Below are 14,801 nucleotides of genomic sequence, written 5' to 3'. Positions count from 1 at the left end.
TTAAGAAGTTTTGCCTGATGCTCATAGAAGCATAGAATCGTAGAGTTGGAAGGGTCCTATAAGGCCATCAAGACCAACCCCCTGCTCAATGCAGGAATCCAACTTAAAGCATACCTGACAGGTGGCCATCCAGGTGCCTCTTCAATGCCTCCAGAGCTGGAGAGCCCACCACTTCCCTAGGTCATTGGTTTTTCCCTCTTCCAGGTTTCTACATAGTGGTCTCATCTCTGCCATACTGAAATGTAGGATTATGGAACTTCACATTACATGTTAGCTACAAAATCTACAAGTCCAAATTAAACAGAAATTATCTCATTTTGTCTGTCTATCATTGCCCTTATTTTCCACATTAATTTTTCTAAAATGGCTATCTGCCATGCTTTCTGATACCCAATGACTCAATTCATTACTCAAAACATTTATATTTATTTGATTTATTTATGATTACATTTCTATCACACCTTTACTCCAAGGAGCTCAAGGTGGTGTATGTGGTCCTCGTTCCTCCCCATTTTATCCTTGCAACAACCCTAGGTTAGGCTGAGAGGCAGTGACTGGCCCCCAAGTTCACTCAGTGAGCTTTATGGCTGAATGGGGATTTGAACCCTGCTGTCCCAGATCCTAGTTCAACACTCTAACCACTAAACCTCACTCTATATGCTGCTTGATTGTAATAAAAACTCTAAGCAGTTTACAAAAAAACCCTATTAAAATTATCAATAAAAGACAATTAAAAACAGATATTTAAAAACATTCAATATAATTAAAAACACTAAGCTACAAAGAGATTAAAACGCATGTCAGCATTCCGCATTCCTGGGTAGGTTTGCCTAAACAAAAATGTTTTAAGCAGCCACCGTAAAGAGTATAGCAAAGTTGCTTGCCTGATATCAATTGGCAGGGAGTTCCAAAGTCTAGGTGCTGCCTGTGGAGGAATTCACTCAGAGGCAATTTGAACTGAAGCAGATTGCAAGTTTATTCAAAGCGTACAGCACTGGAGAGCCAAACAGAAAACTGCAACTGACTCTGCCTCTCTAGAAGATGGCGCAGGCCTTTATAGTCTTCAAGGAACCGAAACTTCAGGCGATACAACTCTCACATTTGGAGCATGTGTAAACACAGGAAATTCCTTTAGGTCAAAGCATCCTGATTATCTCTACATTGCTAGAACATTTGTTAGGGAGTACTTGCTAACTAGGGGGTGTAATGCCTTCAAGCTGGTTGTACATAATGCACTTCAAGGGCATACAAGAAACTGCGAAGCCATGCTTGCTTAGCCAGCCATTCTGAAATCAGAAGAAGGCTAGGACTAGGGAGGGCAGCTGTGAGAGAACTAGAAAAGGTCCTCAAATGCAAAGACGTATCACTGAACACAAAAGTCAGGATCATTCAGACCATGGTATTCCCGATCTCCATGTATGGATGTGAAAGTTGGACAGTGAAAAAGGCGGATAAGAGAAAAATCAACTCCTTTGATTAGAAGGAGAGCTTTGCGGATACCATGGACTGCAAAACAGGCAAATAATTGGGTGTTAGAACAAATTAAACCAGAACTGTCACTAGAAGCTAAAATGATGAAACTGAGGTTATCATACTTTAGACATATAAGACAGATTCACTAGAAAAGACAATAATGCTGGGAAGAACAGAAGGGAGTAGAAAAAGAGGAAGACCAAACAAGAGATGGATTGATTCCATCAAGGAAGCCACAGACCTGAACTTACAAGATCTGAACAGGGCAGTCCATGACAGATGCTCTTGGAGGTCGCTGATTCATAGGGTCGCCATAAGTCATAATCGACTCGAAGGCACATAACAGCAACAACTGCAGTTTTTTACATTCTCTAGACATTTGCAGGCAAAACCAGTCCTCTATACCCTGGTGATGGAGTGGAATAAGGAGGTCACTAGGGCGGTGGACCGGGTGGCTCCGAAACGTCCTCTCCCCCTGAATAGAACTCAGACAGCACCCTGGTATACGCCACGGTTGCGGGGTCTGAGACAGGAGGTGAGACGACTTGAGCGCCGGTGGCGGAAATTTCGCACTGAAGATGATCGGACACGGGTTAGAGCAGCAATAGCTGCCTACCAGGTGGCAACAAAGGCAGCAAAGAGAAATTTCTTTGCTGCCTCTATTGCGTCGGCAGAGTGCTGTCCCAGGAGATTGTTCCAAGTGGTCCGAAGCCTGGTCGGTCCAGTTGCTCAGGAACCCATGGAACATTCTAAAATCTCCTGTGATAATTTTGCTAAACACTTTGTCGATAAAATCGAGCGCCTGAAGAGCATGCTTCCGCTCGCCGTGGAGACAGGAAGTGGGCCAGAGTCGGCCAGTTGCAATCCGGTCTATTGGGATCGGTTTCAGCCTCTTCTCTCTGAGGAAGTGGACAAGGTGCTCGGTACTATGAAGCCAACCACTTGTCTGGTTGATCCTTGCCCTTCATGGCTCATTATGAGCTGTAAAGAGAGACTGAGCGAAGGGATCAAGGCGGTGGTGAATGCAACCTTGCAAGAGGGTGCAATGCCATCAGCCCTCAAGGAAGCGGTGATAAAGCCCATCCTAAAAAATCCGTCCTTGGATCCCCAAGAGTTAAACAACTTTCGCCCAGTCTCTAATTTACCATTCTTGGGCAAGGTGATTGAGAGGGTGGTGGCTGCGCAGTTACAGACACACTTGGAGGAAACGGATTATCTAGATCCATTCCAATCGGGTTTCAGGACTGGCCATGGAACGGAAACAGCCTTGGTCGCTCTGGTAGATGATATGAGGAGGGCATTGGATAGGGGTGAATACACCTTCCTTGTCCTCCTGGACCTCTCAGCGGCTTTCGATACCGTTGACCACGGTATCCTTTTAAATCGCCTAGAGGGATTAGGAATAGGAGGCACTATTTTGCAGTGGTTCCGTTCCTATCTCTCGGATAGGCAGCAATGGGTGGCATTGGGAGATGAGGTTTCAGACCCTTGGCCTCTTCATTGTGGAGTGCCACAGGGTTCTATCCTCTCTCCCATGCTGTTCAACATCTATGTGAAACCGCTGGGGGCTATCATCAGGAGTCTTGGGCTGCAGTGTCATCAGTATGCAGATGACACTCAGCTCTATCTCTCATTTAAGTCCTCACCGGAGTTGGTTGTGAACACCATGTCCAAGTGCCTGGAATCCGTAAGTGGATGGATGGGAGAGAATAGGCTGAAGCTGAACCCCAATAAGACTGAGGTATTACTTGTGGGAGATAAAAGCAGGTTAGGAATTACTGACCTGATGCTTAATGGGGTGAGTTTACCCCTGAAGGACCAGGTCCGCAGTCTTGGGGTCATCCTTGACTCCCAGCTGTCCATGGAGGCTCAGATTACAGCAGTGAGCCGGGCAGCTTGGTATCAATTACATCTGATACGGAGACTGCGACCCTACCTTCCTGTTCATCTGCTCCCCCAAGTGATACATGCCCTGGTCTCCTCTCGCTTAGTCTACTGCAATGCGCTCTATGTGGGGTTACCCTTGAAAACGGTCCGGAAATTACAACTGGTGCAGAATGCGGCAGCTCGCTTGATTACGCATAGCCGTCGCTGGGATCATATCACCCCAGTGTTATTAGATCTTCACTGGCTACCAGTTGTCTACCAGGCCCAATTCAAGGTGTTGGTGTTGACCTTTAAAACCCTATACGGTTTCGGCCCAGTGTATCTGAAGGAACGCCTCCAGAATCACCGATTATGCCGCCTGACGAGATCAGCCTCGCAAGACCTTCTCTCGGTCCCACCAGTGAGAACAGCCAGGCTGGTACGGACCAGAGAGAGGGCTTTTTCTGTTGTGGCCCCCACCCTCTGGAACTCCCTCCCTCTCGATCTCAGACATGCTCCCTTCTCGTCAAGCTTTCGCCGAGCCTTAAAGACCTGGCTCTTCAGGCAGGCCTACAACATTGGAACAGATTAACTCTATGTTATAATGAACTGAAGGATGGTTTTTTGCTTAAATTTGTTTGTGTGATATATATATATATGTATTGTTTTTTAATCTTGTTGTAAGTCGCCTAGGGTGTCCCTAACCCGGACAGATAGGCGACTGAAAAATAAAATTTATTATTATTATTATTGGCTATTTACTTCCACATGCGACACCAAATGATAAATTGCTGTATATATGTGGCATTATGGGGCACCTGTAACAGTGCCATTTCCGCAGATCAACGTGGTCTAGTGGGCATATATGGGGTAAATCAACCCTGTAAGCTGTTAAGGGCTTTATATACTAATAGCAACACCTTGAACTCAGCCTGGTAGCAAATCAGCAATCAGTGCAGATCTCTGAGCTGAGGTGTTATATGCTGACAAGATCTCACTCCTGTCAGCAGCCGTGTTGCAGCATTCTGCACTAACTGCATTTTGTGAATCAAGCGCCAGTGAAGCCCCACATTGTGTACTAAGCAATTCAGATGAAGCAAAAACGCAGCATTCAAGCTGTTAAAACACACATACACACACCTCCTGGCTCCCATGAGATTGCAGCAGCCATCTAATTTGAAGCAGATAATAAAACATGCTTAAAAGTTTTTTTTTAAAAAATGCAATTTCCAAAAGACGAAGAAAACAAAAATACGTTTGCTTGACTTTATGTTCTTTTTATTCTGGACCAAGGGTGATGCTGATTTGGAAACTCTGTAATGAGTACGTCTCATTCCGGTGATGAGCCAGCTGAAATTATATATTGTTTAACTGAGATAAATTTGCGACATCAAGGAGTCAGATTTGCTGTGGATGCTCTAAAGATGAGGGCAACAGAGCTAATTTGATGAATGGTCAAGATGCTGTTATCTGATGTATGGTTTATTAATTAATAACCTATATGTCTGAGGGGAAAGCGTATTGATTCCAATTTGGTAAATTCCAGGGACTGCAAACACACATGCGCGAGCACAACCCTAATCGTATTTAATAGTAATCATTTTAAAAACACTGTTGATAAGCATGGTATTAAAACATTTTTCAAAAAGCCCACAAGTCAAAATAGTCAAAAGGGAGCCAAATCAGCAGATCTGAAGGCTCTCTGAGAAAATGAACCTGTTTTCAGAAAGGACAAAGGAAACGTCTGCAAGTGGCTCTCCGTGGCAGTCCTATTCAGAGTAGGCCCATTGAAGCTGACAGATATGACTAACTTCGGTTTTGTTAATTTCAGCGGGTCTTCCCTGAGTACAACAGGCACTGGATGTAAACCTTTGGCTTTACTGAACTGCGCCCTACTCTGAGTAGACCCACTGAAATCAATAGACCTGAGTTAGTCCTGCCCATGCATTTCAATGGATCTGTTCTGAGGAGTAGCAGCTTTGGATACAGCTCTGTGTCTCCCTGATGGGAATATAGGACATTGGGCCCAATGTCCTGTAGGACCCTGCAGAGTTGTGTAGAGGAACGGAGAGTATTGAGCGAGCTTATGTGTGTGTGTTTGAATCTTTGCTAAGATTCTACCTTCCCTGCAAATTAGTCAGACAGAGGCTTTAAGCTTTAAAATAAGAAACAACTACTTTATTCTGGAAGTACATGTTCGATAGGAAAGAGTCCTATATCTAGCTAACTAGCTAAGTTGGAACAACAAGCACTGAGCCCAGTACTCGCCCTCACGCTGGTGGAGAGGGAGAGACAAAGAAAAGATGTCTGCTCCCCTCTCGAGAGAAAGAAGAAGACTGGGAAGGAGGGAAGGAACTGGGATCAACATCCTTTGCATATCAGTCTAGCAGGAAGGGAGAGACAGCAGGAGATCAAAGGGATAGGTATAGCCTAGCAACCAAGAGGTCTCCTCTCTAGCTACCCTTTTTAGCCGCATGCAGCCTCAACCCACAAGTTGGAGTTGAACCCCATATATTCCAACAGGGAACACCTTCAGGTGTTCCTAGACTACAACTCCCATCATTCCCTTGACCACTGGCCATGCTGCCTGGGGCTGATGGGAGTTGGAGTCCATCAGCGTTTGGAGGGTCACAGGTTCCCCATCCCTGCATCACTCACCTATTGTTAATTTTGTTGTTATGCTATCGTTTATTCCTATGCTCCCTTTTCGGCCAAATAGGCCCTCCTGGGCGGCACAGAGAGGATATGCACAAATTCAAAGTACAAGTAAGAAAAAAAAATAGGCAAATCACAAAAAATTAAGATGATGACAACTTAACATTTGAAGGGGGGACCACCTAAAAGCCAAATACATTCCTCTTCCTGGCAAAGGACTGTCCCCAGAAAGATGTCAGGAAGGGGGGGAGAGGCAGGCAGGCAAGGGAAAAGCTTTCTCCTGGAGGGGACCAGCACAGTCTCACCCCTGCAGCAACACCTCACCTCACTGTTACTAAATCCAGCATTAGGAATGGGGGAAACACGGAATGCAGTTTGCATTTAAAGCTGAAATGAACAAGTTCACAGTTTCCAGAGTAATCTGGGAACCGAAACACAGCCATCCTTCAAAAATTCACATGTGTCCAAAGTTTGCAGTGCACATCTCCAACCAAGCAGCGTTTACACAGAGGCATGCGTTAGGGGGAAGCGTGCTTGCAAATGAAGATATTGGTGACAATAACATGCGAACCTGCTTACATTAGGAGAAATGGCTTGCCAAAACGTGTGCGTTAGTCAAAACGGCCTCCAAAAACATATTTATTCAGAGAAATGTGCATTAAAGTTTTGAAGAGTTTTCATGAGGATTTCCCCCCCCCCCAAAAAAATGGCCAATTGCTGACATTTAAGATAAGGAAAATGAGAAATTGAGAGAACCAGAACTGACAGCTCAATCCATCCCTAGCATTAACAATTAATAGATAATGGAAAAGGTCTTTCTGCCTCCTCTATATGATTGTCACACACACACAAATGTCACTGGGCCATCCATCCATCCACCCACCCACCCACCCATCCATCCATCCACCCACCCACCCATCCATCTATCTTATCTATCTATCTTATCTATCTATCTGATCTCAGTCATCATTTTTTGTAACTTCCTGCTTTCCCGTGCCCTAGCATTGAGAGATCTCCGGATCCAGCTGGAGAAGTCGACACCCAACGAGCTGACCATCAGCATCGACAATGCGACTCTGGCAGATGAGGGAGAGTACACCTGCTCCATTTTCACCATGCCTGTCCGGACCGCAAAGGCCATTGTCACTGTGCTGGGTGAGGCAAAGCGAGCAGGGAGGGGATGGCAGGGCCAGCGCCAGAGGGTGGGAAAGTCGGGCATGTGGCAGGGCCCCCAAGCCCAGCAGGGAGCCTGCTGCCCTAACTGTGCTCCCATTTCCACTTTTCACAAGTCGATCCAAGAAGATCAACTGCAGCCTAAGGGGATTTTTAGTCAGCATGCCCCTCATCTTCCAGGATAGGGTACTACGCCTGAGGACCCCCCTAAAAAAAGTTCTGGTGCCACACTGGGGGAGAGAGATGAGAGAGGGGATGGTTGCACCTGATTTGCAACCTCAAGTGTCTCTGGGGCTGCTAGGAGAAAGCAGAACAGAGGCCCACTCTAACTTCCATTGCAAACTATAGGGGGGGTAGAGAATAGGGATAAAGTGGTGCCACTCTGCACCCACGGAGAATTCTGGCCAATGGTTGCTTGCCTTTTTAATTAGATATTCAGCCTCTGTGTCACTATCTCCTGTCTCCAGTGTCCTGGGTTTATAAAGTAGCAGTGGATCCTTTAGCTAAATTGCTACTCCTCAGCATCTAGGGTTTCTCCCTTCCTGTAGAAATGTCACAATCCTCTCTCCCCTCCCCCCAATCTCTGGCTACACAGATCCTCTTAAAGAAGGAGGTGTTCAGCCTGTGTGTCACTGCCTTCCATCTCTAGCATCCTGGGTTTACAATGGAGTGGTCGATTCTTCAGCCCAGTCACTAGTCCTCAACGTCTACACTCTCTCGCTTCTTGTAGGAGTCCCACAGAAACCCCTGATCTCTGGCTACACGGATCCTCTTAAAGAAGGAGATGTGGCCCAGCTGACGTGCGTCTCTTCGGGCAGCAAGCCGGCCGCTGAACTCCGGTGGTATAAGGGAGGCATACCATTGACAGGTAAGAGACGAGGGACAACTCTTCCTTCTTGACAATTTAAATACCAAGAGCCCTGCTGGATTGGGCTAAAGGTGCACTTCACCCAGCTTCCTGTCCCCAACAGTGGTCAGGCAAATGCGTAAGGCTCATAGTACAAGCAAAGCAGGAAGGCATCGTCCCTTACCCTGGGAGGAATGGTAAGATATAAATTTAATAAATAAATAAAATTAATTTAAAAATAAATAATACCACCTCTGAAAATGGAGGCCAGTGGTCAGGGATTATGGGAGTTGTCGTTCAAAACATCTGGAGGGCACTGGGTTGGGGAAGGTTGATATAGACATTCTTTGTGAATTTGCCTCTCCCCTTTTCTAAAAAAACAGTTAAGTCAGTAAGTAAGTTTATTAATTCCAATAAGCAGCAAAGCACAGGGCTTTAAAAAGCTATTTGCCTGATTGCCTGGAGCTTTCAGGGAGGACTTGAGCATGTTTGGTAAGCCCAGATATCTGACTGACAGGGGTGAGGAACCTGTGATTGTTGGATTCCAGCTTCCATCAGCTCCATGTGGTGGGCTACAGATTCCCCATCCCTGAAACAATGTTAAAAGGCAGGCGATTGATCTCCCGTGGCGAGTCGAAAACTGTCTCCAGGCAACCAAGTGGACGAACCAATCAAGAATCCTTTCATTTGATCCTGAATCCAAACCATTCCATGCCCCTGTCTCTCTTTCCCACTGTCCCTTAAGGCCACTGAACCATTCTTGCTTCATCTCCCCACAAACAGGCGAGTCTTTAGAAGCAGCAGAAGATGATAACGGGAAGACGTTCACGGTCACCAGCCGTATAGAATTTACCGTTGCGAAAGAAGACAATGACATGGAGGTCACCTGTACGGTCAATCATGCCTCCCTACAGGACTCTAGGAAATCCACTTACCAGAAGATAGGAGTCTTGTGTACGTGACCAGCGGGCATTGGAGAGGGCGGCAGGCAAAGGAAATGAATGTGGTTAGACTTTCTTCATGATGCGAGCACCCAGAGGAAGGGGGCGCATAGCTCAGTGAGAGAGCATGTGCTTTGCAAGCAGCAGGTCCCTATCACGGCCCTCCACCCAAAAAAGCACCATGGCACAGGATCTATTGTTAAGCAGAGGAGAGGGCTTTGTTCAAGAGGGTTCGATACAGGCTCAGTGGTAGCCAGGAATAGGGAAGAATCTATCAAATGTGCACTTTCCTTCGAAATTTGCACTTATTCAAATGTCACACAGCAGTTGCCCAACCACACCATGTTTACAAAAATGCATGCATAAACATGAGCATATGAGGGAAAATAACATACAAGCGTGCATTATAGGATGACGCAGAGCTTGGAAAAGTTACTTTTTTGAACTACAACTCCCATCAGCCCCAGCTAGCACCATGCTGGCTGGGGTTGATGGGAGTTGTAGTTCAAAAAAAGTAACTTTTCCAAGCTCTGAGAAATTGCTTGCAAAAACGTCTAAGGAGCCTTAGACACCCCCCCCCAAGACCTTAGAAGATTATACCTCTGGATGCCAGGGACTGAACCTGAGACCTTCGGCATGCAAAGAAGATGCTATAGCCGCCTAGCAATGGCCCTGCCACAGAGGTGGAAGCTGGATCTCCAGGCTATTCACTGGGGTTTGTTTATTTTTTTATTGTTGGAATATATGGGGTTCAACTCCAACTTGTGGGTTGAGGCTGCATGGGGCTAAAGGCGTAGGATGTTGATCACAACTCCATCCCTCCTTCTTACTTCTTCTTTCCCTTGAGAGGGGAGCAGACATATTCCTTTGTCTCTCCCTCTCCTCCAAAGCAGGAGGGCAAGCACTGGGCTCAGTGTTTGCAGCTCCAACGTAGCTAGTTAGCTAGATATAGGACTCTTTCCTGTCAAGCATGTACGTCCAGAATAAAGTAGTTCTTTCTTATGTTAAAGCTTAAAGTCTCTGTCTGACTAATTTGCAGGGAAGGTAGAATCTTTAGCAAGGATTCAAACACACACACTTAAGCTCGCTCAGTACTCTCCGTTCCCAGCATCGCGACTCTCCGACATTTATTTGTGAATTTAACAACGAACGGAAAGAAAAAGGAGACAAATTATTCCAAACAAAATGAGATAAAGAAAAACGTTGAAGACAGAAGATAAAAGGAGAAGAAAGAAAAAGAGAGGATATATGAATTATACTACTACTACTAACAATACGGTGGTTTGTTTTTAATATTAGGCTATCCATGATCGTGGCCGTGACAGTCATTTTTTCCTTTCTTTCTCTGTCTGTCTCCCCAGACAAGCCAACTGCTAAAATCGAACCATATCCTGAACACCCACGTGAAGGGGATAATCTGGAGCTGCGCTGTGATGGGCGAGGCAACCCAGTGTTAGTCTCTTTTCTCCTCTGACGCATGCCGTGGAGGCTGGTCCGTTACGGCACATGGGGCATTGCCCCACCAACTTCAGTCGGCTCCCAGCCAGTCTCCACCGGCCTGCCTTCTTACGTGTAGCCCGACCAGGGGTTGGCCCTGCCTGTCAGTTTCCTCCTCCATAGTCTCTTGAGTGCCTCCAGCGTTTGAGAGTCTACCACCTTCCTAGGTGATTGATTCCATTTCCATAGTGCTCTAGTAGTTAGGACATTTTTCCTGATGTTCAGCCGAAATCTGGCTTCCTGAGCATTTTAACAATAAAAAAGGACGTTCATAGAAGCAAACCAGAATCACACATACACACAAAAATCTAACAGAATAACAAATGACCAGGAAAAAAATACATAAACACAAAGAGAGCTGAAAACACTGAAAATGATCTTAAAACGCCTGGGGGAAATAATATAAATCTCCACCTGGCACAAACACCGAAAAAGAGATCATAAAGTAGGCACGGCCCGACCCCGGGACACCGCTGCTGAAAAGTCCCTTCCTCTGGTAGCTAGCGATGGCTGGTGCCCGTTGGGTCTGGTAGGGCAGAAGGCAAGGAAGCCAACAGTAAGTGGAGCCAGAACCAATGACAGGCAGAGCCACCCCCAAATGGCTGTAAGTAGGAAGGTGGGAGCTGGCTGCCTGTTGGTGGGGCAGCGTTCCATTTGCACTAATGGACAAGCCTCCACTTCTGGTATCCGATTGGTCATAACCAGGCCAATGCAAGAGGCCTTGCTGTTTTGTAGTGGGGCTGTGCATAGAACCAGCTCTGGGTACACCACTATGCAGTAGTGGCTGGTGCTTATTGGGGCTGGTGGGGCAGAAGGCAGGGAGCCCAACAGTAGGCAGAGCCAGAGCCAATGATAGGCGGGACCAGAGCCAACGACAGGTGGAGCCAACTAATTCTAGTTTACTCCCCATCCTCCTGCTTTCTGAATTCTGAAAGGGCAACACTGAGACTAAGGAAGAGGCAGCTGACAGCCAATGCCACCCCTGGACTGGCTATAAGTAGGAATACAGGCCCTCTGGTTGAAGACAGATTGAGGTTGGTGGGGCTGTGCACCCTAATGGGCCAGCCACAACTGCCACTATGTTAGACCCTCTATATAATTTAGTTGACCCTTGTGATGCTGTCTGCACTCCTCGCTGTCTTGAGCTCTGTTAACTCTCAGAAACTCTCTTCCCTCCCTCACAGCCCTAAGGACTACAAGTGGGAGAAGGAGGGTGCTCAAGTGCCCCTGACAGATGCCCAAGACAACATCCTCGTCTTCCCTAACTTGAACAAAAGTGACAGCGGGACCTACATCTGCTATGCTAGGAGCATTATGGGGGTCTCCACAGCGAGGTACAACCTGGCTGTTAACGGTAAGCCTTGTTTCATGTCGCCCTCTGCTGGAGGGAGGACTTTCTTTGTGTGTCTCTGACTCCCTGCCCCACTGTCTCGTTATCAAAGGTTTTATGGGTGGCTGTCTAGGAATGCTCAGCGCTTGGAAAAGTTACTTTTTTGAACTACAACTCCCATCAGCCCCAGCCAGCATGGCCACTGGATTGGGCTGATGCGCGTTGTAGTTCAAAAAAGTAACTTTTCCAAGCTCTGGGAATGCTGTGTGTTTCCACTACACACTGGATCCCTCAACACCCACCTCCCAGAGAGGAGCGCAATGTTTTGCCAGAAGACAGCTGGCGTGGTTCTGAATGAGCCAGGCCCAGTCCACAACTTTATTTATTTATTTAATAAAAAATATTTATATGCCGCTATTCATAAAAAAAAAAAATTCAAAGCAGTTGATAATACACGATAAAAACATATAAAATTTTAAAATTGGAAATCCTCAGTTAACTATTGGAGAAAGATACCTTCTCAATGGCCCACACAAGCCTGGTGACATAGAGACGTTTTCAGCAGGCATTTAAAAGTCAGAACAGAAGGCACCTTCTGAATTTCTGTTGGCAGAGCATTCCAGAGAACGGGGCCGATGACACTAAAGGCTCCGTTTCTTGTTGTCAAATGAACCTCGCCAACTCGGAGGACGGCCAATGACGCTCCTGCAGATGATCTCAGTGATCGAGCTGGGACATCAGGATTGGGGCAGCCTCTTAAGGTGCCCTGGACCTAAGTTGTCCAGGGCTTTGTAAATTAGTACAAGGACAACACATTTATACATTAATACAATACTTTTGGACATTAATACAGGGACAATACATTTATTTACACATTTCCTTTATCACTCCTCAGTAAAAGTTTATTTTAACCTCCTTGATTGCTTTGTCATATTGTTTTGGAGTAGACAGGAGAGGACCCACCACGTTTGGAGTTCAGAGCAGAATTCAGCATCACCTTTTGGTTTCTAGTCCTCATGATTTGAATGAGTGACTCAATAGGCTTTGAGGGTGAGGGATTGTGGTAAAAGGCTTTTGAGTCCTGCCTGGCTCACCTCCTTCCTTGGGTGAATGGCTAGAAATGAACAGTGTCTCTTGTGGTTGCTCAGAGGAAAAGATCATTCATTCAAACACCACCTTATGGTGAAAGGGTCCAGCAGGAGTCATAGGAAAGTTGGAAAACACCTTTGAGGTCATCTACTCCCACTCTGCTCTCAATTGAAATGAAATAAATAATAGCACCTTTGTACCCTAGCCTTTGACCCCTGAGATGTATATTTTTAGGTCCCACCCTATTTTGGGGATGTTTTTGGTTGCAAGTTGTTTGTAATTGTTTTTAATGATGTATTTTAAACTGTTGTAACCTGCCCAGGGACCTCAGGGAGAAGGGCAGATCATCATCATCATCACCATCTTGCAGTGACAGCATCCCTGACACAGGCTTCTGGTGTGTGGGTTTAAACACTTCTGGGAAGGGGACCCTGTCAATTCTCACGCAGTGTCCAATGTCACTGGGGCATTGGAATCCACTCTGGGTTTTAGTTGGAACTTTCAAGGAGCTGTCCAAGGTGCTGACGTTCAAACTAAAACCTGGAGCAGATTACTCTCCCCAGCGACCAAGGAGCCACGAGCTTCCACAGCTCTCAAGGCTGGTTTCGCTGTTGAGCCAAATCTTCCTCCTACACTGCTCCTCCTACAGTTTAGCCCAAATCTGCTTCCTTGCGATTTCTGCCCTTTGGGTCCTGCCCTCTGGAGCGGCAGCGGACAAGTGAGCTTCATTTTTTGCACGATGGCCCATCAGATCAGAAATCCACTGCTCTGTCCCCACGCCCAACTGTTTCCATTGCTCCTCAGAGAGCTTGAGCCTGCATCTGCAACATACATTTAGCATACTGTGATACCACTTTAGCAGATATCCAAATGATTTTGGCTATACTGTTTCAACACAGAAAGGGCAGCGAGGTCTTCAGACCACTGAGCAGTGGATGGCAGGTCCAGCCTTTCAGTCTAAGGCTCCAGCTGCACTATATATTTAAAGCAGTACTATACCACTTTAAACCATCATGGCTTTCCCCAAAGCATCCTGGGAACTGTAGTTTTGTAAGGGTGCTGAGAATTGCTAGGAGACCCCTATTCCCCTCATGGGTGCTACAATTCCAGGGTTCCCTGAGATTGATTGTTACTGGGTGACTTAGGGCCAGTTGCTATCTCTCAACCTAACCTACCTCACAGGGTTGTTGTCAATATAAAATAAGGAATTTGTTTGTTTATTGCTAACATTTATGCCATACAGACACACATGCACATGCGCCACACGCACACACACACACACTTACACACATATATACATATACATATGCTTTAAAATCATATAATCCCAAATAAGCATCATTAAAAATTGATGTGAAACAATTTAATGGCCATTAAAAATTAATCTAGAGCAGTACAATAGAACCTAATTAAAGAAACAAACAGCAACGATCACGTCTGTCTGTCTGTCTGTTTAAAAAGCAGCAAAGCCTGATATCCTCAAAGGAAGGACAGGATATATAAAAGACTGTTCAAATTCACTACTGATGCATTGTCTTGGAGAGAATACAAGGCGAGTATTTGTCTTTGCAGAGCGAAGGGATTTGTGCATTTGGCACGTGTGCTTAGTGCCTAGGCCAATTTTGTTGCTTGCAACAATAGTCGCTTGAGAATGTGGAAGAAGGCCAGAGGCGGCTGAGTTCTTGAGGGTACATCAATCCTGCATGCTCTGAAATATTAGTGCAAGCATGCGAGTTGCTGTGATTTTTCTCCCTGAACAATTCCTGAACTATCAGATTAGGGAGGGGCAAGGATTTGGATTCAGTGTGCATTTCAAGCTGAATCTATCAAATTTGCGCTTTCCAAAATATTCTGAGGACTAGAAAGCAGCCATCCTTCAAAATCCGCACTTATTCGAATTTTGCAGCGCAGGTTGCCAACCAAACATTGT

General features: G+C 45.9%; 1 protein-coding gene across 5 annotated transcripts in view; it reads left to right on the top strand.

Moving 5' to 3' along the window:
- CADM3 (cell adhesion molecule 3) overlaps positions 1-14,801 on the top strand; it is a 140,016-nt gene that overhangs the window by 94,196 nt on the left and 31,019 nt on the right. For 4 of the 5 annotated variants that reach the window (XM_061606701.1, XM_061606700.1, XM_061606697.1 and 1 more), the window contains exons 3-7: positions 6,997-7,149; positions 7,898-8,035; positions 8,798-8,968; positions 10,317-10,407; positions 11,637-11,806. In XM_061606701.1, coding sequence (XP_061462685.1) covers positions 6,997-7,149; positions 7,898-8,035; positions 8,798-8,968; positions 10,317-10,407; positions 11,637-11,806 — 723 coding nt within the window. Of the gene's footprint in view, positions 1-6,996; positions 7,150-7,897; positions 8,036-8,797; positions 8,969-10,316; positions 10,408-11,636; positions 11,807-13,193; positions 13,269-14,801 lie in introns of all 5 variants that reach the window. The other variant, XM_061606696.1, reaches the window with a different exon arrangement.

Source organism: Rhineura floridana, chromosome 22 (genome assembly GCF_030035675.1).
Source record: "Rhineura floridana isolate rRhiFlo1 chromosome 22, rRhiFlo1.hap2, whole genome shotgun sequence".
Lineage (NCBI taxonomy): Eukaryota > Metazoa > Chordata > Lepidosauria > Squamata > Rhineuridae > Rhineura > Rhineura floridana.
The sequence above is the reverse complement of the archived record's forward strand: the minus strand, read 5'-3'. Positions and strand labels throughout refer to the sequence as shown.